The sequence below is a fragment of the Anomalospiza imberbis genome, unplaced genomic scaffold (genome assembly GCF_031753505.1).
Source record: "Anomalospiza imberbis isolate Cuckoo-Finch-1a 21T00152 unplaced genomic scaffold, ASM3175350v1 scaffold_61, whole genome shotgun sequence".
Classification (NCBI taxonomy): Eukaryota; Metazoa; Chordata; class Aves; order Passeriformes; family Viduidae; genus Anomalospiza; species Anomalospiza imberbis.
The window spans coordinates 480,295-508,065 of record NW_027100224.1 but is presented as its reverse complement, the minus strand read 5'-3'; the positions used below and the strand labels follow the sequence as shown (position 1 = coordinate 508,065).

Below are 27,771 nucleotides of genomic sequence, written 5' to 3'. Positions count from 1 at the left end.
CCCCGGGTCCCCCCCGCACGGTTGCACTGTCCCACCCCCCCCCGGCCGGCCACGGGGGGGGGGGCGCTGCTGTAAATTTTCTTTTTTCCGGGTTTTTTTTTTTAACGGTTCTTACGGAAATCCAGGCCGGCTGGATGGGAATTGGTTCGTTAATTATCGGTTGATGAATTCGCGTTAATTACTAATTCATTGCCGCGCCGTGGAGTCTTATTAAGGACGTTTCGGGAATTTCGAATTGCGGGCTGCCGGCGGTGACGAGGGGAGGGGTGGGAATGGGAACTGGGAAAAATGGGAATGGGAACTGGGAAAAACGGGAATGGGAACTGGGAAAAATGGGAATGGGAACTGGGAAAAACGGGAATGGGAACTGGGAAAAATGGGAATGGGAACTGGGAAAAACGGGAACTGGAAATGGGAATGGGAACTGGGAAAAACGGGAATGGGAACTGGGAAAAACGGGAACTGGAAATGGGAATGGGAACTGGGAAAAATGGGAATGGGAACTGGGATAAACGGGAATGGGAACTGGGAAAAATGGGAATGGGAACTGGGAAAAACGGGAATGGGAACTGGGAAAAATGGGAATGGGAACTGGGAAAAACGGGAACTGGAAATGGGAATGGGAACTGGGAAAAATGGGAATGGGAACTGGGATTGGGAATGGAAACTGGGAACTGGGAAAAACGGGAATGGGAACTGGGAAAAACGGGAATGGGAACTGGGAAAAATGGGAATGGGAACTGGGATTAGAACTGGGAACAGGTGTGGGACACATCCTCGGCTCCTATTGGCCCTGCCGCCTGTCACTCAGCGCTCTCAGCCAATTGCAACCCTCTTAGAGTGCTGGTGCCCGCCCCTTAGCAGCGCTGTCACCCATTGGCCGGCGCGGCTGCCACTCAAGGCTCACAGCCAATCAGGGGCGGGCAGGGGCGGGACCGCGGTTCCCCGAGGTCATTCCCATTTTCTGGATTTAATTCCCGGATTTTGGGTTCAGTTCGGGGATTTTTGTGTTTTCCTTCCCACATTTTGGGTGTAATTAATTTTTTTTTGGGTTTACCTCCTGGATTTCTGTGTTGAATTCCCAATTTCTGGCTTTCATTCCCGCTTTTTGGGAATTTTGGATGCCCCCTAAATCCGGGATATTTTTACTTCCCATCATTCCAGTTTTTTCTTTTTTCCCAGCAAAAACAATTCCCAACAAACAAACAAACAAAAAAAAAGCCTTCATCAGGATGGTTTTTTTATTCCATTGCCAAATTCCGGAAAAAAAAAAAAAAAAAAAAAATCTCGGGAAATTCTGGGAAATCCCAAGAAGCCCCGGGAAGTCTTGAAAGCTGCCGAGGCATCCTGGGAAACGCGAGAAATTCGGGATCCGCCTTGTCCGAGGGGTGGGGAATTCCGCGACCCTCAGGCTTTCGGGGAATTCCGGGGAATTGCGGGGAGTTGCGGGAGCTCAGGAAGGCAGGCGGAGGCGGGAGGTGCCCAGCAGCCGCTGCAGGAGCCGATCCACAGCCAAGGCCAGCAGGAAATCGGCCGCCAGCACCGCCAGGATCCGCAGCCGGAACTGGGAACGGGGGATCCGGAACGCTCCGTGGGAACGGGGCCACGGGTCCCAGGTCCCAAAGCCCCGGGAATCCCAGAATGTTCCGTGGGAAACCCCCGGGAATCCCAGAACGCTCCGTGGGAACGGGGCCACGGGTCCCAGGTCCCAAAGCCCCGGGAATCCCGGAACGTTCCGTGGGAAACCCCCGGGAATCCCGGAACGCTCCGTGGGAACGGGGCCATGGGTCCCAGGTCCCAAAGCCCCAGGAATCCCGGAACGCTCCGTGGGAACGGGGCCATGGGTCCCACCCCAAATCCCCGGGAATCCCGGAATGTTCCGTGGGAACAGGGTCACGGATCCCACCCCAAAGGCCCGGGAATCCCGGAATGTTCCGTGGGAACGGGGCCACGGGTCCCACCCCAAAGCCTCGGGAATTCCAGAATGGTCCTTGGAAACGGGCCACAGATCCCACCCAAATCCCTAGGAATCCTGGAACATTCCATGGGAAACCCCTGGGAATCCCAGAATATTCCATGGGAATGGGGCCATGGGTCACACCCCAAACCCCTGGGAATCCCGGAATGTTCCGTGGGAAAACCCTGGGAATCCCAGAATGTTCCTTGGAAACGGGCCACAGATCCCACCCAAATCCCTGGGAATCCCGGAATGTTCCGTGGGAATGGGGTCACGGGTCCCGTCTCCATCCCACCCCCAGGTCCCTAACCCCCCGGGAATTCCGGAATGTTCTGTGGGAATGGAATTCGGGAATTTCCCCTGGAATTCGGGAATTTTTTTTGGAATTTCCTCCTGGAATTTGGGCATTTCCCCTGGAATTTCCCCTGGCATTTGGGCATTTCCCCTGGAATTTCCCCTGGAATTTGGGCATTTCCCCTGGCATTTCCCTGGGAATTTTTTTGGAATTTCCCCCTGGAATTCGGGAATTTCCCCGGGAATTCGGGAATTTTTTTGGAATTGCCCCCGGCCCCGGGGCGCTCACCTCGGCCGGGATCTCGACGAGGCCGAAGGCGAGGTTGAGCTCGGGGCCGGCGCCGCTGAGCAGCCCCAGCACGGCCGCGGCCGAGAGCAGCAGCGCCCAGAGCAGCGCCCGGTTCTGCGCCAGGCTCTCCATGAACGGCCGGCCCTGCGGAGCGCGGCAACGGGCAAACTGGGACAAACTGGGACGGACTGGGACGGACTGGGACAGACTGGGACACACTGGGACAAACTGGGACACACTGGGACAGACTGGGACAAACTGGGACACACTGGGACAAACTGGGACAGACTGGGACAGACTGGGACACACTGGGACAGACTGGGACACACTGGGACACACTGGGACAAACTGGGACAGACTGGGACAGACTGGGACACACTGGGACAGACTGGGACACACTGGGACAGACTGGGACAAACTGGGACACACTGGGACACATTGGGACAAACTGGGACAGACTGGGACAAACTGGGACAGACTGGGACACACTGGGACAAACCGGGACAAACTGGGACAAACTGGGACACACTGGGACAGACTGGGACACACTGGGACAAACCGGGACAGACTGGGAGGGCACTGGGACAAACTGGTCTGTACTGGGACAGACTGGGAAGGTTTGGGCTCCCCACCTTGTAGTTGACGGCGAAGGTGGCCGTCTGCAGCGCCATGGCCAGCAGGTACTGGGACAAACTGGGACAAACTGGGACAAACTGGGAGGGCACCGGGACAAACTGGGACAAACTGGTCTGTACTGGGACAGACTGGGCAGGTTCGGGCTCCCCACCTTGTAGTTGATGGCGAAGGTGGCCGTCTGCAGCGCCATGGCCAGCAGGTACTGGGACAGACTGGGACAAACTGGGACAAACTGGGACACACTGGGACAGACTGGGACAAACTGGGAGGGCACTGGGACAAACTGGGACAGACTGGGACAAACTGGGACAAACTGGTCTGTACTGGGACAGACTGGGACAAACTGGGACAGACTGGGAAGGTTCGGGCTCCCCACCTTGTAGTTGATGGCGAAGGTGGCCGTCTGCAGCGCCATGGCCAGCAGGTACACGGTGCTGTTCACCAGCGAGGGCTCGAACTCCCGGCTCAGATCCACAAACTCCTCCTCCCTGCCAGGGAAATCGGGATCAGCGCCGGGATCCGCCCGGGATCCGCCCCGGGATCCGCCCGGGATCAACTCCCCAAAAATCCCGGAGTTTAGAGGGGTGGAATCGGGTAGGAATAGGGATGGGAGTGGGAAAATGGGGATGTTTTTTAGGGAGGTTGTTTTAATTCCTTGGGAATTGCTTAGGGTGGAAATCGGGATCCGCCCGGGATCCGCCCCGGATCAACTCCCCCAAAAATCCCGGATTTCAGAGGGGTGGGGTCGGCTGGGAAAAGGGTTGGGAGCGGGAAAATGGGGATTTTATTTTTTGGTTTCTTTTTAAAAATCCCTTGGGAATCCCTTAGGGTGGAATTCCATCCTTAGGGTGGAAATCGGGATCCGCCCAGGATCCGCGCTGGGATCCACTCCCCCAAAAAAACCCCGGAGTTTAGAAGGGTGGAATCGGGTGTAAAAAGGATTTGGAACAGGAAAATGGGGATTTTTTTGGGGTTTTTAAAAAATTCCTTGGGGTGGAAATTGGGATCCACCCGGGATCAGCCCTGGGATCCACCCGGGATCAACTCCCCCAAAAACCCCGGATTTCAGAGGGGTGGAATCGGGTGGGAAAAGGGCTGGGAGCGGGAAAATGGGGATTTTTTTGGTTTTTTTTGAAATTCCTTGGGAATTTTTGGGAATTTTTTGGGAATTTTTTGAGAATTTTTGGGGCTTTTTTTGGGAATTTTTTTGGAATTCTTTAGGAATTTTTTGAGAATTTTTTGGGAATTTTTCGAGATTTTTTTGGGATTTTTTTTTGGAATTTTTGGAGAATTTTTTGGGGGAATTTTTTTTGGGAATTTTTGATAATTTTTTTGGGGAATTTTTCTAGAATTTTTTTGGGAATTTATTTCTGGGAATTTTTTGGGATTTTTTTTTTTTGTAATTTTTTGGGAATCTTTTAGAATATTTTTGGAATTTTTTGGGAATTTTTGGTAATTTTTTGGGGGGAATTTTTCGAGAATTTTTCGGGAATTTTTTCTGGGAATTTTTTGGGACATTTTAGAATTTTTTTTTTTTTTTTTGGTAATTTTTCGGGAATTTTTTTTGTAATTTTTTTGGGAATTTTTTTTAAAATTTTTTTTGGAATTTTTTGGGCTTTTTTTTTTTTTGGGATTTTTTTGGGATCAATTTTTTGGGCTTTTTTTTTTTTGGGATTTTTTTGGGATCGGGGGCCTCACCTGGGCTCGCTCCGCGCCTGCGCTTCCCGGTACAGGAAAACCAGGCTGAGGAAATGCACCAGGAACTGCAGCAGCACCGTCAGCACCGTGTACAGGTTGAAAATGTTGGGAAGGGGCCTCTCCTTGGAAAGAGTCTTCAGGGGCTGGAAAGAAACGGGAATAATCTGGGATGGGGCGGGTTGGAGTCCAAATCCTGAATTTTTCCCCGGAATTGTGGGGAATTTTCAGTCCCGGGGGGGGTTTGGGGTTTTTTTATCCGCAGGGAAATTGGGATTTAGGGGTTTTCTTCTCAGCCGAGCTTCCTAAAAATTCCAGATTTCCACGGAAAAGCCTCGATTTTTTGGTTCTTTCTCACTGCTCACCCCAAAAATTGGGATCCTGAGGGGAGAAGTGGCCTGGGGGGGTTCCCAAATCCAGCGTTCCCACCCCTCCACCTCCAGAAAGCGGGAATTTCGTATAACAAATGGTTATCTTGGGGGAAAAAAAACCCAAAAAAGCCCATTTTTCCATAATTTTGCCAAATCCCACGGAGTTCTTGGCTCCCACCCTGGATATGGCGCTTTGGGAGCTATTCCAAGCCCTATCCCCACCCTCTGGCACCTCCACAAATGAGATTTTTTTCCGGGGCGGAGCAGGAAAAGCCCGTTTTTCCCTAATTTTGCCAAATCCCACGGAGTTCTTGGCTCCCACCCTGGATTTGGCGCTTTGGGAGCCATTCCAAGCCCTATCCCCACCCTCTGGCACGTCCTCAAATGAGATTTTTTTCCGGGGCGGAGTAGAAAAAGCCCATTTTTCCCTAATTTTGCCAAATCCCACGGAGTTCTTGGCTCCCACCCCCCATCCGGAGCTTTGGGAGCCATTCCAAGCCCTATCCCCACCCTCTGGCACCTCCACAAATGAGATCTTTTTCCGGGGCGGAGCAGGAAAAGCCCATTTTTTCCCTAATTTTGCCAAATCCCACGGAGTTCTTGGCTCCCACCCTGGATTTGGCGCTTTGGGAGCCATTCCAAGCCCTATCCCCACCCTCTGGCACCTCCACAAATGAGATCTTTTCCCGGGGCGGGGCGGGGAAAACCCAATTTTCCCTAATCTGGGATATTCCAAGCTCGGACCTGGAGAGGAAGAGGAACCCCTGGCATCCCCTCCCACCTCCAGGAACCGCCAGCTTCCTCACCCCCGGCGGGATTTCCCCCGGGGATATTTATATTTACTCTTCTCCCCACCCCACCTCGCTCCCAGCCCGTGTTTTTCCTCCCCCCACCACCCCGCCCGGAATTCCCGGGCGCCACCTTGGAGCGGGAGATGAAGAGGAAGCAGGCGGCCAGGAGCAGCCCCTGGAGCGTGGCCCTGCAGGTCGCTGAACTTGACGCCCTGCAGGAAGAGCACGCTCTGGCTGTAGGCCAGCACCAGCGCGTTCAGCGCCAGGATCTTGAACATCTGCAGCGTGGTGACCAGCGTGCAGCGGCCCCTGCTTGATCACGTGGCAGACTGCGGGGAGCGGGGGGGAAAAAAAACAAAAAAACGGGAATTCCGGGGGTCAGGGATGGGGGGAAGGCGAGGGGGGGGCGGAACAGAGGCGGGAATCGGGGGTTTGGCACGGGGTTTCTGCGGATCGGGGGATTGGTGTTATTGGTTTTCTGTTTTTTTTTTTTTTTTTTTGTTTTTTTTTTAAAAAATTGAATAAGTTTTTTTTTTATGGAGTTTTGGGGGTAAAAGGATAATTCTCATCCTTGAATCCGGAGTCCAAGAGCTCCGGGTTTTGGGGATGAAACCAGGGATAATTCTCAGCCTCAAATCCAGAGTCCAAAGCTCTGCATTTGGGATGAAACCAAGGATAATTCTCAGCCTCAAATCCAGAGTCCAAAGCTCTGCATTTGGGATGAAACCAAGGATCATCCTCAAATCCGGAGTCCACGAGCTCCGGGTTTTGGGGATGAAACCAAGGATAATTCTCAGCCTCAAATCCAGAGTCCAAGAGCTCCGCGTTTTGGGGGTAAAAGGATAATTCTCAGCCTCGAATCCAGAGTCCAAAGCTCTGCATTTGGGGACGAAACCAGGGATAATTCTCATCCTTGAATCCAGACTCCAAAGCTCTGCATTTAGGATGAAATCGAGGATCATTTTCATCCTCAAATCCGGAATCTAAGAGCTCCACGTTTTGGGGATGAAACCAAGGATAATTCTCCGCCTCAAATCCAGAGTCCAAAGCTCTGCATTTAGGATGAAATCGAGGATCATTTTCATCCTCAAATCCAGAGTCCAAGAGCTCCGCGTTTTGGGGGTAAAAGGATAATTCTCAGCCTCGAATCCAGAGTCCAAAGCTCTGCATTTGGGGATGAAAGCAGGGATAATTCTCATCCTTGAATCCAGAGTCCAAAGCTCTGCATTTAGGATGAAACCAAGGATAATTTTCAGCTTCCCATCTGGAGTGCAAGAGCTCTGCGTTTGGGGATAAAACAGAATGATTTTCATCCTTGAATCCAGAGTGCAAGAGCTCCGTGTTCTGGGATAAAACCAAGGATAATTTACATCCACAAATCCGGAGTCCAAGAGCTCCGTGTTTGGGGATAAAACAGAATAATTTTCATCCTTGAATCCAGAGTCCAAGAGCTCCGTGTTTTGGGATAAAACCAAGGATAATTTACATCCACAAATCCGGAGTCCAAGAGCTCCGTGTTCTGGGATAAAACCAAGGATAATTTACATCCTCAAATCCGGAGTCCAAGAGCTCCGCGTTTTGGGAATTCTGAGCTGGACTGAGTTCAGATTTGGGGTTTCCCCCATCATTCCCATCCCATTCCCGGGTTTCTTCCCACGTTTTCCGGGCTGGGCACTCACTGCATTGGATGGAGGAGAGTTTGGAGGTGAAGGGGGCGGCGATGCTGGCGTCCCCCAGCTTCACCACTGGGGCCCTCTCCTCTTCCAGGTCCCTCAGCACCTGGCTCAGCCGCTCCTGTGGGATTGGCAATTCCCAAAAAACCCAAAATCACCCGGGACGGCCAGAAAATGCGCTCCGAACCCACGCGAATCCAGCGGGAAAAGCGCCGGTTTGGGATCTTGGGTGATGGGGTTGGAGGTGCCTTCCCACCTCCAGAATTCCAGGGTTTATTCCCTGGTTTTAGGTCCCTTCCCACCTCCAGAATTCCAGGATTCATTCCCTATTTATCCCAGATCTCAGGTCCCTTCCCACCTCCAGAATTCCAGGGTTTATTCCCTGGTTTAAGACCCTTCCCACCTCCAGAATTCCAGGATTCATTCCCAGTTTATCCTAAAACTCAGGTTGCTTCCAGCCCCCAGAATTCCAGGGTTTAGTCCCCGGTTTTAGGTCCCTTCCCACCTCCAGAATTCCAGAATTTATTCTACGATATCCCTTTTCCCACTAAAATTCCCCCATTTCCCACTGGATCCACCCGGAATTTTGGGAAGTTCCCTACCCACACATTAGGACTGGACTGGGATCGGATCCATCCCCACCCAAACCATCCCAGCATTCCCATTCCCTAAATCCCTCCACTCCCAGGGCTGAAAATTCCCGGCCTAAATCCCAATTCCCGATTCAACGCCAGGGCTAAAAATCCCGGGATAAATGGGAATTCCCACCCTGTGGACGGCCAGCTGCTCCTCCCGCTGGGCCAGGAGCCTCTGCTTGGCTCCTCGGGACGAGGGTTTGACATTCCCGGCCGGAATTCCGGCCCTGCTGTCCCCGAGGCCGTCCCGGGGCCGCCGCTTCCGCTCGGGAACGCGCTCCGGAGCGTTGGCCAGCAGGGCCACGCCTGGGGAAGGGGAAAACAGGGAAAATCAGGGGGAAATCTGGGAAAATCGGGGGGGGGGGGGAAAACCACAGAGGAAAAACAAGGAAAACCCCCCCAGGAAAACCTGGAATTCCCTCTTTATTTCCTTTCCTGGCCCCAAAAGCTGGGAAACGCTGGGAGCGGCATCGCTGGGGTTGGGATCTGGGGCAAATCCGGGGAATTTTGGGGATGTCCTCACCTACGTCAGCGTGCTTGAGCGCTCCCACGTCGTTGGTGCCGTCCCCGCACATCAGGGTGCAGTAGCCGAGGCTCTTCAGCGCCGTGATCACGAATTCCTGCCCGGAAAAACACCGGGAAAAGCTCCCAAGATCCCGGAATTCCCAGCTCGGAGCGGGGATGGAGCGGGGATTGGCGGGAAGGCTCGGAATTTTGTGTATTCGGGGCTGGAGCGAGCTCAGGATTCTTCACTCCCAGCTTCCCAAAGCTCTGAAATTCTGGGAATTCAGGGCTGGAAGAGGCTGGGGATTCTTTAGGATCCGACCAGGGCCATGCCCCCATTCCCAAACCCACAAAATCCCAGGAATTCAGAGCTGGAACGAGCTCCAGACTCTTTGGGATCGCTCTAGGGCCATCCCCGCGTTCCTGAAGATCCCGAATCCTGGGAATTCTCGTTCCCAAACCCCCCAAATCCCGGGAATTCCCATTCCCACCCCGCCTCACCTTCTGCTTGGGCGCCACCCTGGCGAAGACCCGGATGTGGGGGACGAGGCGGAGCAGCCGATCCCGATCCCGGAGCCGGAGCTGCTCCAGCCCCTCCCCGGTCAGGCACAGCTCGAAGGGATCCGTCAGATCCCGCAGGGAATCCGGGAACGCCGGGAGAGCCACGGATCCGTCCCGGGATCGCCACTGCCAGGGCAGCCCTGAGGGAATGGGAATGGATCCAGGGGGGGATTCCAGCCTGAATCCCCATCTCCATTCCCAGCTCCCCAGAGCCCTCAAATCCCAAAATCCCAAAACCCCTTGGCATTCCCACCATTCCTGATCCCATTCCCAATCCCATCCCAGCTCCCCAGACCCCTCAAATCCCAAAATCCTGTAAACTCCTGGCATTCCCACCATTCCTGACCCCATTCCCAATCCCAAAACCCCTTGGCATTCCCACCATTCCTGACCCCATTCCCAATCCCAAAACCCCTTGGCATTCCCACCATTCCTGACCCCATTCCCAATCCCAAAACCCCTTGGCATTCCCACCATTCCTGACCCCATTCCCAATCCTAAAACCCCTTGGCATTCCCACCATTCCTGACCCCATTCCCAATCCCATCCCAGCTCCCCAGACCCCTCAAATCCCAAAATCCCAGAACCCCTTGGCATTCCCACCATTCCTGACCCCATTCCCAATCCCAAAACCCCTTGGCATTCCCACCATTCCTGACCCCATTCCCAATCCCAAAACCCCTTGGCATTCCCACCATTCCTGACCCCATTTCCAATCCCAAAACCCCTTGGCATTCCCACCATTCCTGACCCCATTTCCAATCCCAAAACCCCTTGGCATTCCCACCATTCCTGACCCCATTCCCAATCCCAAAACCCCTTGGCATTCCCACCATTCCTGACCCCATTCCCAATCCCATCCCAGCTCCCCAGACCCCTCAAATCCCAAAATCCTGTAAACTCCTGGCATTCCCACCATTCCTGACCCCATTCCCAATCCCAAAACCCCTTGGCATTCCCACCATTCCTGACCCCATTCCCAATCCCAAAACCCCTTGGCATTCCCACCATTCCTGACCCCATTCCCAATCCCAAAACCCCTTGGCATTCCCACCATTCCTGACCCCATTCCCAATCCCATCCCAGCTCCCCAGACCCCTCAAATCCCAAAATCCCGCAAACCCCCGGCGCTCCCACCGTTCCCGGTCCCACCGTGCCCGTTATTCCCGGTGTTCCCGGTACCGGGGCGCTCCGGGGGCTGCAGGATCAGGATCCTCTCCTTCTGCAGGAAGTGCAGCTCCCGCGCCACGTGGCACGCCGTCAGCGGGCTGTCCCCCGTGATCATCACCACCTGGAATTCCCGCAATTTCGGGGATTCCCCAGAAAATTCCAGCCTGGATTTAAGGGCTGGGAACCACCTTCCCCCCGCCCCCCCCCCCCAACTCCGGAGGGGCTCGCCCTGGAACGTTCCCAAATCCTGCGGTTTTCCTGGTTTTCCACTCGGGATTTCCCCCCTCCCCACCCGTTCCCCTCTCGGAATTTTCCCATTTTCAATCTGGGATTTTCCCGCTTTCCAGCCTTGGATTTTCCCCATTTTCCACTTGGGATTTTCCCTGGTTTTTAGACTAAAATTTCCCAGTCTCCAGCCTGGAATATTCCCTGTTTTCCACTTGGAATTTTCCCACTTTTCACCCCGGAAATTCTCAGTTTTCCCCCTCCCTCCAGCCCCTTCCACCCCTCCAGCAATTCCCCCATTTTCACCGCCTTTCCCGCCCTTCCCAAAATCCGGGAATTCCCGGGATTCCTCACGTGGTGGGAAGCGTTCTGGATCTCTCGGATCACGGCCTTGGAGTCGGCTTTGAGCGGGGAGGAGACCAGGATGAATCCCACAAATCTCAGGTCACATTCCAGGGATTCCCTCTTCATCTCCCGCACCTTTTCCACGGCAAAATCCCAGATTCAGCATTCCCAAATCCCTTCAAAAGCCAAATCCCTCCTCCCACCGGTGATTCCTGGGATTTGGAGCATCCCTGGAATGAGTTTAGTGCTCCCAAAAGCTCGGAGTGACCCCAAATTCCCAAAAGAAAAAGGGTTTTCCTTGGAAAAATCCCTTTGGGATGCCCTGAAAGGGCTCAGGAATGGGAACTTCCTTGGAAAAATTCCTTTGGGATGCCCTGAAAATGCTCAGGAACGGGAATTTCCCTGGAAAATCCCTTTGGGATGCTCTGGAAGAGCTCAGGAATGGGAATTTCCCTGGAAAAATTCCTTTGGGATGCTCTGAAGGGGCTCAGGAACGGGAATTTCCCTGGAAAAATTCCTTTGGGATGCCCTGAAAGTGCTCAGGAATGGGAATTTCCCTGGAAAAATCCCTTTGGGATGCCCTGAAGGGTCTGAGGAGGGTCTCTGGGACAGCTGGACACGGGAATTTCCGTGGAAAAACGCCCCAGAAGCCCCAGGTTCCACCCCAAAAACACCTCTCCCTTTCCCAGCCCCTCTCCCAGCACTTTCCAGGCCTGGAATTCCGGGATTTTTCCCGTTTTTTCACCTGCTGGTGGCTCAGGGCTCCCAACTCTTTGTAGCCCAGGGCCAGGACCCGCGCGCCCTCGTGGGAGAATTCCCGATGGATCTCCTCGTAGTTGCTGGGACATTGGGATAACTGGGGAAAAAATGTGGAAAACATTCCGTGAGTGAGGAATCTGAGGGAATTCCAGGGGGTTTTGGTGGAAAACTGGGAGAAACCAGGTTTGAGGAGATGCCGTGTGGAATTTGAAGGAATTCAGGATAATTCCGTTAGAACTGACAGCCCCCGCCCCCTTCTGTCGCCCTGATCTCCCAACATTCCCAAATTCCCTTCTTTTTCCCCAGAATTTTCCCCTCACCGCAGAGCCTGGGCAGCCATTCTGAGCTCCCGGCATTCCCAAATCCCAGGTTTTCCCTGGAATTTTGCCTTGCTACAGGCTCTGGGCCCATTCTCCCCTCACCACAGGGCGGCCCTTTTGGGCACCTGGCATTCCCAGATTCCCATTTTTCCCCTGTTTTTCCCAGTTTTTTCCCATATTTTTCCCCTCATCATGGCCTGCAGGCCCTCAGGAGGCCCTTCTGGACTCCTGGCATTCCCATTTTTCCTGTTTTTCCCAGTTTTTTTTCCCATTTTCCCCCTCACCATGGCCTGCAGGCCCTCAGGATGCCATTTTGGGCTCCTGGCATTCCCAGATTCCCATTTTTCCCCTATTTTTCCCATTTTTTTCCCGTTTTTCCCTCACCATGGCCTGCAGGCCCTCAGGATGCCATTTTAGGCTCCTGCCATTCTCTGATTCCCATTTTTTCCCTATTTTTCCCATTTTTTCCCCGTTTTTCCCCTCACCATGGCCTGCAGGGTCTTGGGATGCCATTTTGTGCTCCTGCCATTCCCAGATTCCCATTTTCCCCCTATTTTTCCCATTTTTTTCCCATTTTTTTCCCATTTTTCCCCTCACCATGGCCTGCAGGCCCTCAGGATGCCATTTTAGGCTCCTGGCATTCCCAGATTCCCATTTTTCCTCTATTTTTCCCATTTTTTCCCCATTTTTCCCCTCACCATGGCCTGTAGGCCCTCAGGATGCCATTTTGGGCTCCTGCCATTCCCAGATTCCCATTTTTCCCCTATTTTTCCCCCGTTTTTCCCTCACCATGGCCTGCAGGGCCTTGGGAAGCCATTTTGGGCTCCTGCCATTCCCAGATTCCCATTTTTCCCCTATTTTTCCCCCGTTTTTCCCTCACCATGGCCTGCAGGGCCTTGGGAAGCCATTTTAGGCTCCTGCCATTCCCATTTTTTCCCTATTTTTCCCCATTTTTTCCCCGTTTTTCCCTCACCACGGCCTGCAGGGCCTTGGGAAGCCATTTTGGGCTCCTGGCATTCCCAGATTCCCATTTTTCCCCTATTTTTCCCCTTTTTTCCCCCGTTTTTTCCCTCACCATGGCCTGCAGGGTCTCGGGAGCGCCCTTGACGGCCGCCAGGTATCGGATTTCTCCGGAGGAGTTTTCCAGGGAAGCCAGCACCGCCATCCTCTTCAGGGCACTGGAGAAATGAAAGCGCTGGTGAATTCTCATTCCCGGAGTTTTTAGACTCCTCGGGAAAACTTTCTCATCTGGAAACAAAGGAAATCAGGAAATCCTGAAAGGGGGTGCTGGGAGGGAAAAGGGGGAATCGGGAACGGAGGGGAAAAAGAGGGAATTTGGGGCGGTTTGAGGGGGATCCGGGCGGAATTCTGAGGGATTCGGGAGGAATTCGGTGGGAGTTGTGGAAAATCCCAGGGGACTGAGGGAACCTGATGGAATTCTGGGTAAATTAGGTGGAATTCAGGGGGATTTTTGTGAGGATTTTGTGGGATTCCCTGTGGGCATTTTGTGGGATTCTCTGTGCGGATTCTTTGTGATTTTCCGTGGGCATTCTGTGGAGTGTTGGGTAAGATTTTATGGAATTTTCTGTGGGGTTTTTGGTGGGATTTTGTGGGATTTTCTGTGGGATTTTCTGTGGGGATTTTGTGGGATTTTCTGTGGGGATTCTGTGGAGTTTTTGGTAGGATTTTGTGGGATTTTCTGTGGGGTTTTTGCTAGGATTTTGTGGGATTTTCTGTGGGATTTTCTGTGGGGATTCTGTGGAGTTTTTGGAGGGATTTTCTGTGGGGTTTTTGTTGGGATTTTGTGGGACTTTCTGTGGGATTTTCCGTGGGGATTCTGTGGGGTTTTTGGTGGGATTTTCTGTGGGATTTTCCGTGGGGTTTTTGGTGGGATTTTGTGGGATTTTCTGTGGGATTTTCCGTGGGGATTCTGTGGCGTTTTTGGTGGGATTCTGTGGGGGATTTTCTGTGGGGTTTTTGGTGCGATTTTGTGGGATTTTCTGTGGGATTTTCTGTGGTGATTCTGTGGGGTTTTTGGTAGGATTTTGTGGGATTTTCTGTGGGATTTTCCGTGGGGATTCTGTGGGGTTTTTGGTGGGATTTTCTGTGGGATTTTCCGTGGGGTTTTTGGTGGGATTTTGTGGGATTTTCTGTGGGATTTTCTGTGGTAATTCTGTGGGGTTTTTGGTAGGATTTTGTGGGATTTTCTGTGGGATTTTCTGTGGGGATTCTGTGGCGTTTTTGGTGGGATTCTGTGGGGGATTTTCTGTGGGGTTTTTGGTGCGATTTTGTGGGATTTTCTGTGGGATTTTCTGTGGGGATTCTGTGGGGTTTTTGTTGGGATTTTGTGGGATTTTCTGTGGTATTTTCCGTGGGGATTCTGTGGCGTTTTTGGTGGGATTTTGTGGGATTTTCCGTGGGGATTCTGCGGCGTTTTTCGTTCGCGTTTTGCGGGATTTTTGCGGAAAGGTGTTGGGGTGGGGGGAATTCTTCGCAGCAATCCCTTTTTTTTCCCCCCACCCCCGAGCTTTTTCCAGCTTTTCCCGCCCGAAACGCCTCAGAATTCCAGGGGGAACCGGGGATTTGGGATTTACCTCGGGTCAGGGTCCAGTCCACGGCCGTCAGCATGGCTTTTTCCAGAGGGTCTCCCACGATGCTCCCGTCCTCCAGCTGCACCAGGGAGTGGCAGCAGGCGATGGCCCGGTGAGTTTCCAGAGGGATTTCCGACACTGGCAGCACTTCCTTGCCTTCCCTGAGGGAAAATTTGGGAATTTCGGCATCGTCCCCGAGGGTTTTTGTCAAGGGGATCGGCGGGGAATTGAAGCAGGAGGATTAAAAAAAAAAAAAAAAAAAAGGAGAAACGGGTGAAAGATTCAAAATTCCGCAAAAAGGCTCCGCAAAATACGGCGTAAAAATCCCATAAAAGAGCGTTACCAAAAAAAAAAAAACCCAAAAAAACAAAAACTCACAGAAAGCAAAATAAAAAAAACGGCCCCTAAAAATACCTACGGAATTTCACGAGGTCCTGACAAAACCCCACAAAAAACCCTCACCAAAAAATCTCGCAAAATCCTCGCAAAATAGCCCAAAAAAAACCAAAAAAACACACAAAACCCTCACACAATCCTGGCAAAGTTCCCACAAAAAAAACGCCACCAAAAATCCTCATGAAATCCCAACAAATCCCTACAAAAAACCTCACAGGGAAATCCCAGGGTTTTGTTGGATTCGGTGGGGTTTTCTGTGGGAATTTTGTGGGATTTTTTTGTGAGGCTTCTACGGGAATTTTGTGGGGTTTTTTGGGGGATATTTTGTTGGGATTTTGTGGGATTTTTGGGAGGATTTTGTGGGGGTTTTTTGGGGGGATATTTTCTTGGGATTCTGTGGGATTTTTGTGGGAATTTTCTGGGATTTCTTGTGAGGTTTTTGTGGGAATTCGGTGGGGTTTTTTGGGAGGCTTTTGTGGGAATTTTATGGGGTTTTTTTGGGGAACACTTTCTTGGGATTTTGTGGGATTTTCGGGAGAACTTTGTGGGATTTTTGGGAGGCTTTTGTGGGAATTTTTTAGGTGTTTTTTTGGGGATATTTTCTTGGGATTCTGTGGGATTTTGGGGAGAATTTTGTGGGATTTTTGTGGGAATTCTGTGGGTTTTTTTGGGGGGACATATTGCTGGGATTTTGTGGGATTTTTGGGAGCATTTTGTGGGATTTTTAGGAGCATTTTGTGGGAATTTTTGGGAGCACTTTGTGGGATTTTTGGGAGGATTTTTTGGGATTTTTAGGAGCATTTTGTGGGAACTTTTGGGAGCACTTTGTGGGATTTTTGGCAGGATTCTGTGGGATTTTTCGGCAGGATTTTGTGGGAAGACCCTTTAGACCGATTTCGGCACAATTCCTTCTTATTTCCCGCCAGGATTTCGCCAAGACCTCGTGGGGTTTTCGAGGGGATTTTTTTTGCAGAATTTTGCATTCCCAGCCCATTTCCCACCCCTCCCGAGATTCCCAGCCTCCTCCCACAGAATTCCCACTGGGAATTCTGGGGTCAGGACCCACCTGAGCCCGGCCACCCCTCGCACCACCAGGTGGTCGCTGGTCAAGGTCCCGGTTTTGTCGAAGCAGCAAACCTGGACCTTCCCCGCGAACGGGATCCGGAACGGCTCCGTGCAGTAAACATCTGGGAGAGCGGGGAAAAATGGGAATGCTGGAGGGAAATCCAGGATTCTGAGCGGAACCCGGGGATTCCGGGGGAAGCTTTTTAAAAAAAAACAAAATCCCGAAAAAACGATAAAAGCCCCCCAGAAATCCGCCCTCTGCCCCGCAGCAATCCGCTCCCTCCACCCCTCGTGCCGAGCCGACTCCATCCCTGCTCCCTTGGCAGCTCCCAGGAGCGTTCCCAACGTTCCCGAAGTTCCCCGGGAATGCTCACGGAGCTTGGCCAGGGCGATCAGGGAGGTGTTGACGGCCAGGGAGAGCTCGATGGGCAGCTCGGGGGGCACCACGGACGTCAGGATCAGGGCGCACTCCAGGAACAGCCGGTACTGGTTCCGCCGGGGATCCTTGGTGCCTTGGGAATCACGGGAGAACGGGATCAAAAGGGGGAAAAAAGGGATCGAAATGGGAAAAAACGGGATCAGAACAGGAAACAACAGGGAAAAACGGGATCACAATGGGAAAAAAACGGGATCACAATGGGAAAAAAAGGGAAAAATGGGATCAGAATGGGAAAAACGGGATCGCAATGGGAAAAAATGGGATCGAAACGGGAAAAAACAGGATCAAAATGGGAAATAACGGGAAAAAATGGGATCAGAATAGAAAAAATGGGATCAGAATGGGAAAAAATGGGATCAGAATGGGAAAAAATGGGAAAAAATGGGATGAGAATGGGAAAAAAACAGGACCACAATGGGAAAAAAACGGGATCAAAACAGGAAAAAAACAAGAAAAAATGGGATCACAATGAGAAAACAGGGAAAAAAACAGGATCGCAATGGGAAAACAGGATCAGGATGGGAAAAAATGGGATCAGGATAGGAAAAACTGGGATCAGAATGGGAAAACACGGGATCAAAACGGGAAAAAAGGGGATCACAATGGGGTTAGGGGAAAAAAGGGGATAAAAATGGGATCAAAATGGGGTCAGGACCAGGGAACACCCCTCGGGGATCCCTCCCCCAAACCCCTCCTGACGCCGGAATTCCCGGAATTCCGGGATTCCCACCCTGGATCCAGACGTAGGCGGCGGCGGCGACGGCGAAGACGAGGAGGAAGAGGATGAAGATGAAGGTCTCCAGGTTGTTGGCCGTGACCCTCTTCACCCCAAACAGGATGGTCCGGAGCAGCTTTCCCTGGAAAAGCAGCCCTGGTCAGGAATCCCGTGGAATTCCATGGGAACTCCTTCAAAATTCCTGAAATAGTCCGTAAAAATTCCACGCGGTTCTGCTAAAAAACCCCAAATCCCCTCGGAATGCAAGAGAGTTCCTTAAAAACCCCAAATCCTGGGGATTCCTTCAAAATCCCGTGGATTCCCTCAAAATCCCGTGGGATTCCCTCAAAATCCCAGGGATTCCTTCAAAATCCCGTGGGATTCCCTCAAAATCCTGTGGATTCCTTCAAAATCCCATGGATTCTTTCAAAATCCCAGGGAGTCCCTCAAAGTCCTGTGGGATTCCTTCACAATCCTGTGGGATTTCTTTAAAACCCCGTGGATTCCTTCAAAATTCTTCCCATTCCCGGCTTTCTCCTTTCCCCCAATCCTTCATTCCCCGCTCTTCCCGAGCCCCATTCCCTGGAATTCCCAGGAGTTCCCGGGAATTCTTGGCTCACCTGGGAGGTGTTGAAGCCGGTGCGGAGGGCGTAGGCCAAGCACCCGTTATCCACGGCTGGGGAGGGAACAAATCCCAAGGGAATTCCCAGGAAATCCCAGGGAATTCCCAGCAAATCCACTCGGGAAACTCCCAAAGGAAATCCCAAAGGAAGATCCCGGGAATTTCGGGATGGTAATTCCCGGGAGTTTTGGGCAGGAATCCGGGAATTGCTCAGTGAGGAGAATCTTCCCTGAGGGGCAAATCCCGGGAATTCTAGGGTGGGAATTCTGGGTGGGAGCGGCTCAGTGAGCATTGTCCCAGTGGGATATTCCTGGGAATTCCGGGGTGGGAGCGGCTGGGTGAGGGTCATCCCAGTGGGATATTCCCAGGAATTGCGGGGTGGGAGCGGCTGGGTGAGGGTTCAGTGGGATATTCGCGGGAATTCCGGGGTGGGAGCGGCTCGGTCAAGGTTGTCCCAGTGGGACATTCCCGGGAATTGCAAGTGGGAGCGGCTCGGTGAGGGTCATCCCAGGGGGATATTCCTGGGAATTGCGGGGTGGGAGTTGGGATCAGCTCAGAAAGGAGGAGCGGAGGTTTCCCGGGAATTCTGGGGTGGGAGTTGGGAGTGGCTGGGTGAGGATTGTCCCAGTGGGACATTCCCGGGAATTTTGGCGTGGGAGTTGGGAGTGGCTGGGTGAGGATCGTCCCCGTGGGACATTCCCGGGAATTTTGGGGTGGGAGTTGGGAGTGGCTGGGTGAGGATCGTCCCCGTGGAACATTCCCGGGAATTGCGGGGTGGGAGCGGCTGGGTGAGGGTTCAGTGGGACATTCCTGGGAATTCTGGGGTGGGAGCGGCTGGGTGAGGGTCGTCCCCGGGGACATTCCCAGGAATTCTGGGGTGGGAGCGGCTGGGTGAGGATCGTCCCTGTGGGATATTCCCAGGAATTGCGGGGTAGGAGCAGCTGGGTGAGGATGGTCCCCGGGGACATTCCCGGGAATTCTGGGGTGGGAGCGGCTGGGTGAGGATCGTCCCCGGGGACATTCCCAGGAATTGCGGGGTGGGAGCAGCTGGGTGAGGGTCGTCCCCGGGGACATTCCCGGGAATTGCGGGCTCACGCCTGAGGCCGGCGGCGGCGCGCGGGGGCGGCAGGTGCTGGATGAGGCGCGTGCCCCCGAAGAGGACGTGCAGGCGCCCGTCCGCGCCCAGGTCCAGCTCGCGCTCGGGGCTCAGCCCCTCCACCGGCTCCTGCGGGAACGGGACACGGAGCTGGGAATTCCCGACGGGAATGGGGGGCACGGAGACGGGAATTACCGACGGGAACAGGGCACGGAGATGGGAATTACCAATGGGAACGGGACAGGAGATGGGAATTACCAATGGGAACGGGGCACGGAGATGGGAATTACCGACGGGAACAGGGCACGGAGATGGGAATTACCAACGGGAACGGGGCACGGAGATGGGAATTACCGACGGGAACGAGGCACGGAGATGGGAATTACCAATGGGAACGGGACAGGAGATGGGAATTACCAATGGGAACGGGGCACGGAGATGGGAATTACCGACGGGAACGGGGCACGGAGATGGGAATTACCAATGGGAACGGGGTACGGAGATGGGAATTACCGACGGGAACGGGGTACGGAGATGGGAATTACCGACAGGAACAGGGCACGGAGATGGGAATTACCAACGGGAACAGGGCACGGAGATGGGAATTACCGACGGGAACGGGGCACGGAGATGGGAATTACCGACGGGAATGGGGCACGGAGATGGGAATTCCCGACGGGAACAGGGCACGGAGGTGGGAATTCCCGACGGGAACGGGACATGGAGATGGGAATTACCAATGGGAACGGGGCACGGAGATGGGAATTCCCGACGGGAACAGGGCACGGAGGTGGGAATTACTGACGGGAACGGGGCACGGAGATGGGAATTACCGACGGGAACGGGGCACGGAGATGGGAATTACCGATGGGAACGGGGCACAGAGATGGGAATTCCCGACAGGAACAGGGACACAGAACGGGGAATTCCAGCCAGGAGCACGCCCCAATTCCCGCTTTCCCCCCCGGATTCTTCCCCTTTCCTTCCCGTGCTTTTTTCCCCGTTGTTTCCCCCCATTTTCGCCCCGTTTGCTCCCCGATTTTTCCCGGTTTTTCCTTCCCGACCTTCATCTGCGGCACGGACTCTCCCGTCAGCATGGCCTCATCCACCACGCAGCGGCCCCGCAGCAGGAGGAGGTCACAGGGCACCAAATTCTCCTGGGGGGAGCGGCCTGAGGGCAGAAATTCCCGGAATTCCCGAAATTCCCGAGCCGAACCCATCAACTTTCCCATTTCCCCCGCTCCAAACGCCCACGATTTTCCCGTTTTCCACCCCCGTTTTTCCAGCCCAGGGTCTGTAGGGGAAGGGTTTGGAGGGGAGGAAATCTGGGAAAAAACAGCCCCTGGAATTCCTGGAATCCTGGGAATTCAGGGAGTTGAAGCGTTTGATGGCAGGGTGATGGAAAAGCTGGAAATTCCAGGAAAAAAGCGGAAAAAAAACCCCAGAAATAAAACCTAAAAGTCACCCCAGTCCAACCCAGAATTCCTGCAAAGCCCAGGGAAATTCCAAGGGGATTTCCCCGAAAACGGGAATCAAAATCCTCAAAATTCGACTTCCTTCCAAGAAAAACGAGGGGGAAATTCCATTTTCCAGGGGAGTTTTCCATGAAAATCCCCATTTTAGAGGCGTTTCCCATCAAAAATCCCATTTTCCAGAGCGTTTTCCGTGCAAATTCCCGTTTTAAAGATGGTTTTCCGGGGGATTCCCGTTGGAAATTCCCGTTTTAAAGACGCTTTCCGGGGGATTCCCGTTGGAAATTCCCATTTTAAAGACGTTTCCAGGGAATTCCCCTTGGAAATTCCCGTTTTAAAGACGTTTCCGGGGGATTCCCGTTGGAAATTCCCGTTTTAAAGACGTTTCCGGGGGATTCCCCTTGGAAATTCCCGTTTTAAAGACGCTTTCCGGGGGATTCCCGTTGGAAATTCCCGTTTTTGCGGCGTTTTTCCATGGGAATTCCAGGTTTTTACCGATGGAAACGACGTCCCCCGCGATGATCTCGTCACTGGAAATCGGGCGCCACTTCCGGTTCCTGTAGACCTGGAATTCCCAAAATATCCCAAATTTTGGGATGGAATCCGTGGGGAAAGAAGAGGAAAAGGAACAAGAAATGACCCAAACCCCCCAAAAATCCCAATTTTCAGAGGGAATCGGTGGAAAAACGATGGGAATAAGGACAGAACCCCCCCTAAAAATTTAAAATTTGGGATAAAATCAGAGGAAAAATGATGAGAAAAGGAACAAAATCCCATTTTTAGGGAAAGGAATCAGTGGGAAAAGGGAAAATAAAGGAGCCCCCACCCCAAAAATCCCAATTTTTGGGATGGAATTGGTGGAAAACCACAGGAAAAATGGAAATAAATGGGGAAAAAAATCCAAAAAAAATCCTGAGTTTAAAAAAAAATCCCGATTTTTAGAAGGGAATTGATGGAAAATCCACAGGAAAAAGGACACAAATTGGGAAAAAATCCCCAAAATACCCTAAGTCTCCTCCAAAAATTTCCACTTTTGGGCCAAAATCAGCAGAAAATAACGAGAAAAGGCACCAAAAATCCCAAAATCTCAATTTTGGGCCGGAACCCAAGGAAAAACCCTGGGAAAAAGGAAAATAACAGGGATAAACGCCCCTAAAATCCCAAAAAAAACATAAATCCAGAAAAAAACATTTTTTGGGATGGAATCCATGGAAAAACCCTGGGAAAAAGGAAAATAAAGGGGATAAACTCCCTCAAAAATCCCAAAAGTCCACCAAAATCCAACTTTTTAGGATGGAATCCATGGAAAAACCCTGGGAAAAAGGAAAATAACTGGGATAAACGCCCTTAAAAATACTAAAAAAACCCATAAATCCACAAAAAATCCCATTTTTTGGGCCGGAATCCATGGAAAAACCCTGGGAAAAAGGAAAAAAAAGGGGATGAACTCCCTTAAAAAGAAAAACCCATAAATCCACAAAAAATCCCATTTTTTGGGCCGGAATCCATGGAAAAACCCTGGGAAAAAGGAAAATAAAGGGGATGAACTCCCTTAAAAAAAAAACCCATAAATCCACAAAAAATCCCATTTTTGGGGCCAGGATCCATGGGAAAACCGCGGGCGAAAGCAAACCGAAGCGCTTCAACGGGCGAAATCGGCAGCAGAAAACGCCGGCTCCGGCGCGGCGGCGCTCCCGGCGTTCCCGGATTTTACCTGGATGGTGTAGGGCTTGTTGCCCATTCTCCGGATCTCCGAGAGGTTCCGGAGCTGCTGCTGCACCAGCGAGGCCTCGAAGGCCACGAGCATGGACAGGGTGAAGACGCTGTAGTACCAGAACTCGTCCAGGCACCAGAGCCCCACGCAGAAAACCTGGGAACGCCGGGAACGCCGGGAATGCCGGGAACGCCGGGTAAAGGGGAGCCCAAGGGGGAACGGCGGGAAAAGGGGAAATCCCAGGGGGGACCAGATTGGCACAGGGCAGCCCAGAATTCCTGGGATTCCAGGCCAGAGTTCCTGGGATTCCAGGCCAGAATTCCTGGGATTCCAGCCCAGAGTTCCTGAGATTCCAGGCCAGAATTCCTGGGATTTCAAGCCAGAGTTCCTGAAATTCCAGCCCAGAATTTCTGGGATTCCAGCCCAGAATTCCTGGGATTCCAGACCAGAATTCCTGGGATTCCAGCCCAGAATTCCTGAAATTCCAGCCCAGAGTTCCTGGGATTCCAGCCCAGAGTTCCTGGGATTTCAACCCAGACTTCCTGAAATTCCAGGCCAGAATTCCTGGGATTCCAGCCCAGAGTTCCTGAAATTCCAGCCCAGAATTCCTGGGATTCCAGCCCAGAACTCCTGGGATTTCAACCCAGAGTTCCTGAAATTCCAGGCCAGAATTCCTGGGATTCCAGCCCAAAATTCCTGGGATTCCAGCCCAAAATTCCTAAAATTCCAGCCCAGAATTCCTGGAATTCCAACCTAGGATTCCAGGCTAGAATTCCTGAAGTTCCAGCCTAGAATTCTGGTGATTCCAGCCAGAATTCCTGGAATTTTGGGAAAAGAACCAAAACTGGCCCAATCCAGCCCAGAATTCCCTGGGTTTTGGCAGGAACGGGAATTTTCCCAGCTCCATTCCCATTTTCAGCAGATTCCGGGATTTGTCCCAAGTTTTTTTCCCGGCTTTTTCCAACTTTGAGGATTTTCCCGGGTTTTTATTCCCGGTTTTTACCTGGAAAACGAAGAACGGAGCAGTGGCTCGCTCCTTGAAAAGCTCCAGGAATTCCGGCACCACCATTTCCGCCCTGGAAGGAGGAAAATCCACGGAAAATCCACGGGAAATCCATGGGAAAATCCAAGGGAAATCCATGGGAAAATCCATGGGAAATCCATGGGAAAATCCACAGGAAATCCACGGAAAATCCACGAGAAATCCATGGGAAAATCCATGGGAAATCCACAGGAAATCCATGGAAAAACCATGGGAAATCCACGGAAAATCCATGGGAAAATCCACAGGAAATCCATGGGAAATCCACGGGAAATCCATGGAAAATGCCATTTTTTCCCAGGAAAATTCAGGATTTTTCCCAGGATATTTTGGATTTTTTTCCCAGGAAATTTAGGGAATTTTCCCAGGAAATTTTAGGATATTTTTCCAGGAAATATTTGGATTTTTCCCAGGAAATTCTGGGATTTTCCCGAGGAAATTTTGGGATTTTTTTCCCAGGAAAATTTGGGATTTTTCCCAGGAAATTTCTGGATTTTGCCAGGAAAGTTTCGGAATTTTTCCCAGAATATTTTGGGATTTTTCCTAGGATATTTTGGCTATTTTCTCAGGATATTCCCAATTTTTTCCCGGGAAATTTTTGGCTATTTTCCCGTGAAATTTGGCCGTTTTCCCCCGGATATTCGGGGCTCTTCTCCCGACATCCCCCCGGAAGTGCTCACTTGTTATTCCCGAATTTCCTCTCGGCCTCGCGGATCTCCTGCTCCTCCTGGAAGCCTCTGGAATTCTGGTAGAAGCCCAGGGGCAGCTCCACGGGGAACGCCACCGGCAGGAATTGCTTCTTCCCGTGGATTTCGTAGGAATATTTGATCTTCTGGAACTCGAAACTCAGCGACTCCAGCCCGTCCTCACCCTGGGGAACGAAAAAAAAAAGGGGGAAAATCCCAAATTTCCCACTCCCGAAAAAAATCCCGGAATCCCGAGGGCGTCCTGCCAAAAAAAACCCCAAAATTCCAAAGATTTCTGGGGGGATTTTGACTGGAATTCCTGGATTTTCCACACAAATGGGATTTTTAAGCAGGAATCCCATGGAATTCCAAAACTTTCCCCATTTTCAGGAGAAACCCCAGCAGAATTCCCAGATTTTCCCATTTTCAGGGATGAATCCCAGCAGAATTCCCAGATTTTCCCATTTTCAGGAGAAACCCCAGCAGAATTCCCAGATTTTCCCATTTTAGGGATGAATCCCAGCAGAATTCCCAGATTTTCCCATTTTAGGGATGAATCCCAGCAGAATTCCCAGATTTTCCCATTTTCAGGAGAAATCCCAGCAGAATTCCACGATTTTCCCATTTTCAGGAAAAATCCCAGCAGAATTCCCAGATTTTCCCATTTTCAGGGATGAATCCCAGCAGAATTCCCAGATTTTCCCATTTTCTGGGATGAATCCCAGCACAAATCCCAAATTTTCCCATTTTCGGGATAAATCCAGTCAGAATTCCCAGATTTTCCGGGATCAATCCCGTCGGAATTCCCGGATTTCCCTCACCTCCTCCCTGTGGATCGGCACCAATTCCACGGAGCCGTTGTTGGGTGTCGGCACCACCTTGGCCAGGGTGGCTTTTTGGGGACAGGGCTCCTGGGGAGACAGCAGGAAAATCCCAAAAAAACCCCTCAAAAATCCCAAAAAACCCTCAAAAATCCCGAAAAGAACTCAAAAATCCCAAAAAAAATCTTCAAAAAATCCCCAAAACCCCCTCAAACATCCCAAAAACCCCAAAAATCCCAAAAAAAACCCTCAAATATCCCAAAAAACCCTCAAATATTCCAAAAAACTGTCAGAAGTTCCAAAATATCTTCAAAAATCCCAAAAAACCCACAAATAACCCAAAAAACCCCTCAAAAGTCCAATTTTTAATCCTCAAAAATCCCATTTTTTATCCCTTGAAAATCCCTTTTTTTACCCCTTTAAAATCCCAAAAAATCCCACAAAAAATTCCATTTTTTATCCCTCTAAAATCCCATTTCACCCCTCTAAAATCCCATTTTTTATCCCTCTAAAACCCCTTTTTTTATCCCTCTAAAATCCCATTTCACCCCTCTAAAATCCCATTTTTTATCCCTCTAAAATCCCACTTTCCCTCCCCCATTTCCCCATTTCACCTCCCAATGTCGCCACCCCCATCTGCACGCTTGCACGCCCGACACTTATAAATTTGCATAATTTGCATAAATTATAATTGCAAAAATTTAAACCCGGAACCCCCTCAGCCCCAATTCCCCCCCAAATCCCCTGAGACCCCAAATCCCCTCAAATCCCCTCAGACCCCAAATCCCCCCCAAATCCCCTCAGAGCCCCCAGACCCCAAATCCCCTCAGATCCCAAATCCCCTCAGCCCCAAATCCCCTCAGATCCCAAATCCCCTCTGATCCTAAATCCCCCCCCAAATCCCCCCCAGACCCCAAATCCCCTGAGCCCCAAATCCCCCCAGACCCCAAATCCCCTGAGATCCCAAATCCCCCCCAAATCCCCTCTGATCCCAAATCCCCTGAGACCCCAAATCCCCTCAGCCCCAATTCCCCCCCAAATCCCCTCAGCCCCAAATCCCCTCTGATCCTAAATCCCCCCAAATACCCCCCAGACCCCACATCCCCCCAGACCCCAAATCCCCCCCAGACCCCAAATCCCCACAGCCCTCCAGACCCCCCATTCCCCCCCAGACCCCAAATCCCCTCTGATCTCAAATCCCCCCCAAATCCCCCCAGACCCCAAATCCCCCCCAAACCCCAAATCCCCCCCAAATACCCCCAGACCCCAAATCCCCCCCGAATCCCCCCAGCCCCACAACCCCCCCAAATCCCCCCAGACCCCACATCCCCACAGACCCCCCATTCCCCCCCAGACCCCAAATCCCCTCTGATCTCAAATCCCCCCCAAATCCCCCCAGACCCCACATCCCCATATCTCCCCTCAGATCCCAAATCCCCCCAGACCCCAAATCCCCCCCAGACCCCAAATCCCCCCCAAATCCCCCTCAGCCCCACATCCTCCCCAGACCCCAAATCCCCCCCAAATCCCCTCAGCCCCACATCCTCCCCAGACCCCAAATCCCCCCCAAATCCCCCCAGACCCCAAATCCCCCCCGAATCCCCCCAGACCCCAAATCCCCCCCAAATCCCCCTCAGCCCCACATCCTCCCCAGACCCCAAATCCCCCCCAAATCCCCCTCAGCCCCACATCCTCCCCAGACCCCAAATCCCCCCCAAATCCCCTCAGCCCCACATCCTCCCCAGACCCCAAATCCCCCCCAAATCCCCCTCAGCCCCACATCCTCCCCAGACCCCAAATCCCCCCCAAATCCCCTCAGCCCCCACATCCCCATATTCCCCCTCAGCCCCACATCCCCCCCAGCCCCCACATCCCCCCCAGCCCCCACATCCCCCCCAGACCCCAAATCCCCCCAGCCCCACATCCCCCCAGCCCCACATCCCCAAATCCCCCCAGCCCCCACATCCCCCCAGCCCCTCCCGCGCTCACCCTGACGCAGCTGAGGGCGCACTCGGCGTGCACGGACCAGAGCCCGGCCAGCGCCGTCAGCAGCTGCAGCGCCGCGATGGCGCCGAGCGCCAGCAGCGCCGCCTCGGGCGGCCCCGCCGCCTCCCCCGCCGCCCACAGGCGCGGCCCCCACAGCCACAGCCAGGCCGGGTACAGGCCGGCGGCGAAGGGCAGCACGGTCCCGCGGAGCAGCCGCGGCCGCCGCCGGTAAAGCGTCACCGACGAGACCAGCTCGTCCTCGGGGGCCGCCGCGGCCGCCGCCATCTTCCCTGCGCCCTCGCTGCGCCGCTTCCGCTTTCGCTTCCGCCTCTGCGCGTGCGCCGAGCCCGCGTTTCCCGCCACGGGGCTGCGAGCATGCGCGGAGCGAGGGAGAGGCGGAAGTGAAGCGGCGGCGGAGGAGGAGGAGGAGGCGCCATGTGAGTGAGGGGCGGCGGGGCCGGGCCGTGTCCCCTCGGTGTGCCCTCGCGTCCCCTCGGTGTCCCCTCGGTGTCCCCTCGTGTCCCCTCGGTGTCCCCTCCGCGTCCCTCCCGCTCTTCAAGGCCCCGCGTTTCCCGCGGTGTTCGCGTCCCCCCGCGTTGTCCCCGGTTCCGAACCTCGGTGTCCCCTCGGTGTGCCCCGGTTCCGATCCTCGGTGTCCCCTCCATGTCCCCTCGGTGTCCCCTCCATGTCCCCTCGGTGTCCCCCCTGTTCCAGCCCCGCTGTCCCCGCTGCTGTCCGGGTGTCCCCGGTGATGGCACCGTCCCTGTCCCCGTCCCAGGGAGGTGACACTGACCCTGTGTCCCTGTCCCTGTCCCAGGGAGGTGACACTGACCCTGTGTCCCTGTCCCTGTCCCAGGGAGGTGACACTGACCCTGTGTCCCCATCCCATGGAGGTGACACT

At 52.9% G+C, this 27,771-nt stretch overlaps 1 protein-coding gene across 1 annotated transcript; it reads right to left on the bottom strand.

Annotated features, from left to right (window-relative positions):
- Positions 1-1,408: 1,408 nt before the first annotated feature.
- ATP13A1 (ATPase 13A1) lies at positions 1,409-27,188 on the bottom strand. The gene is given in 28 exon segments (XM_068178904.1): positions 1,409-1,564; positions 2,541-2,684; positions 3,553-3,664; positions 4,875-5,017; positions 6,164-6,220; positions 6,222-6,341; positions 6,343-6,362; positions 7,713-7,827; positions 8,475-8,647; positions 8,865-8,961; positions 9,347-9,546; positions 10,589-10,697; positions 11,156-11,281; positions 11,892-12,002; positions 13,301-13,473; positions 14,820-14,977; positions 16,279-16,399; positions 16,652-16,789; positions 17,447-17,573; positions 18,052-18,107; positions 19,149-19,278; positions 20,214-20,320; positions 21,117-21,186; positions 22,336-22,491; positions 23,339-23,411; positions 24,058-24,248; positions 24,885-24,974; positions 26,874-27,188. Coding segments are annotated over 28 exon segments (3,510 nt in total). The 5' UTR covers positions 27,156-27,188; the 3' UTR covers positions 1,409-1,453.
- Positions 27,189-27,771: the final 583 nt, after the last annotated feature.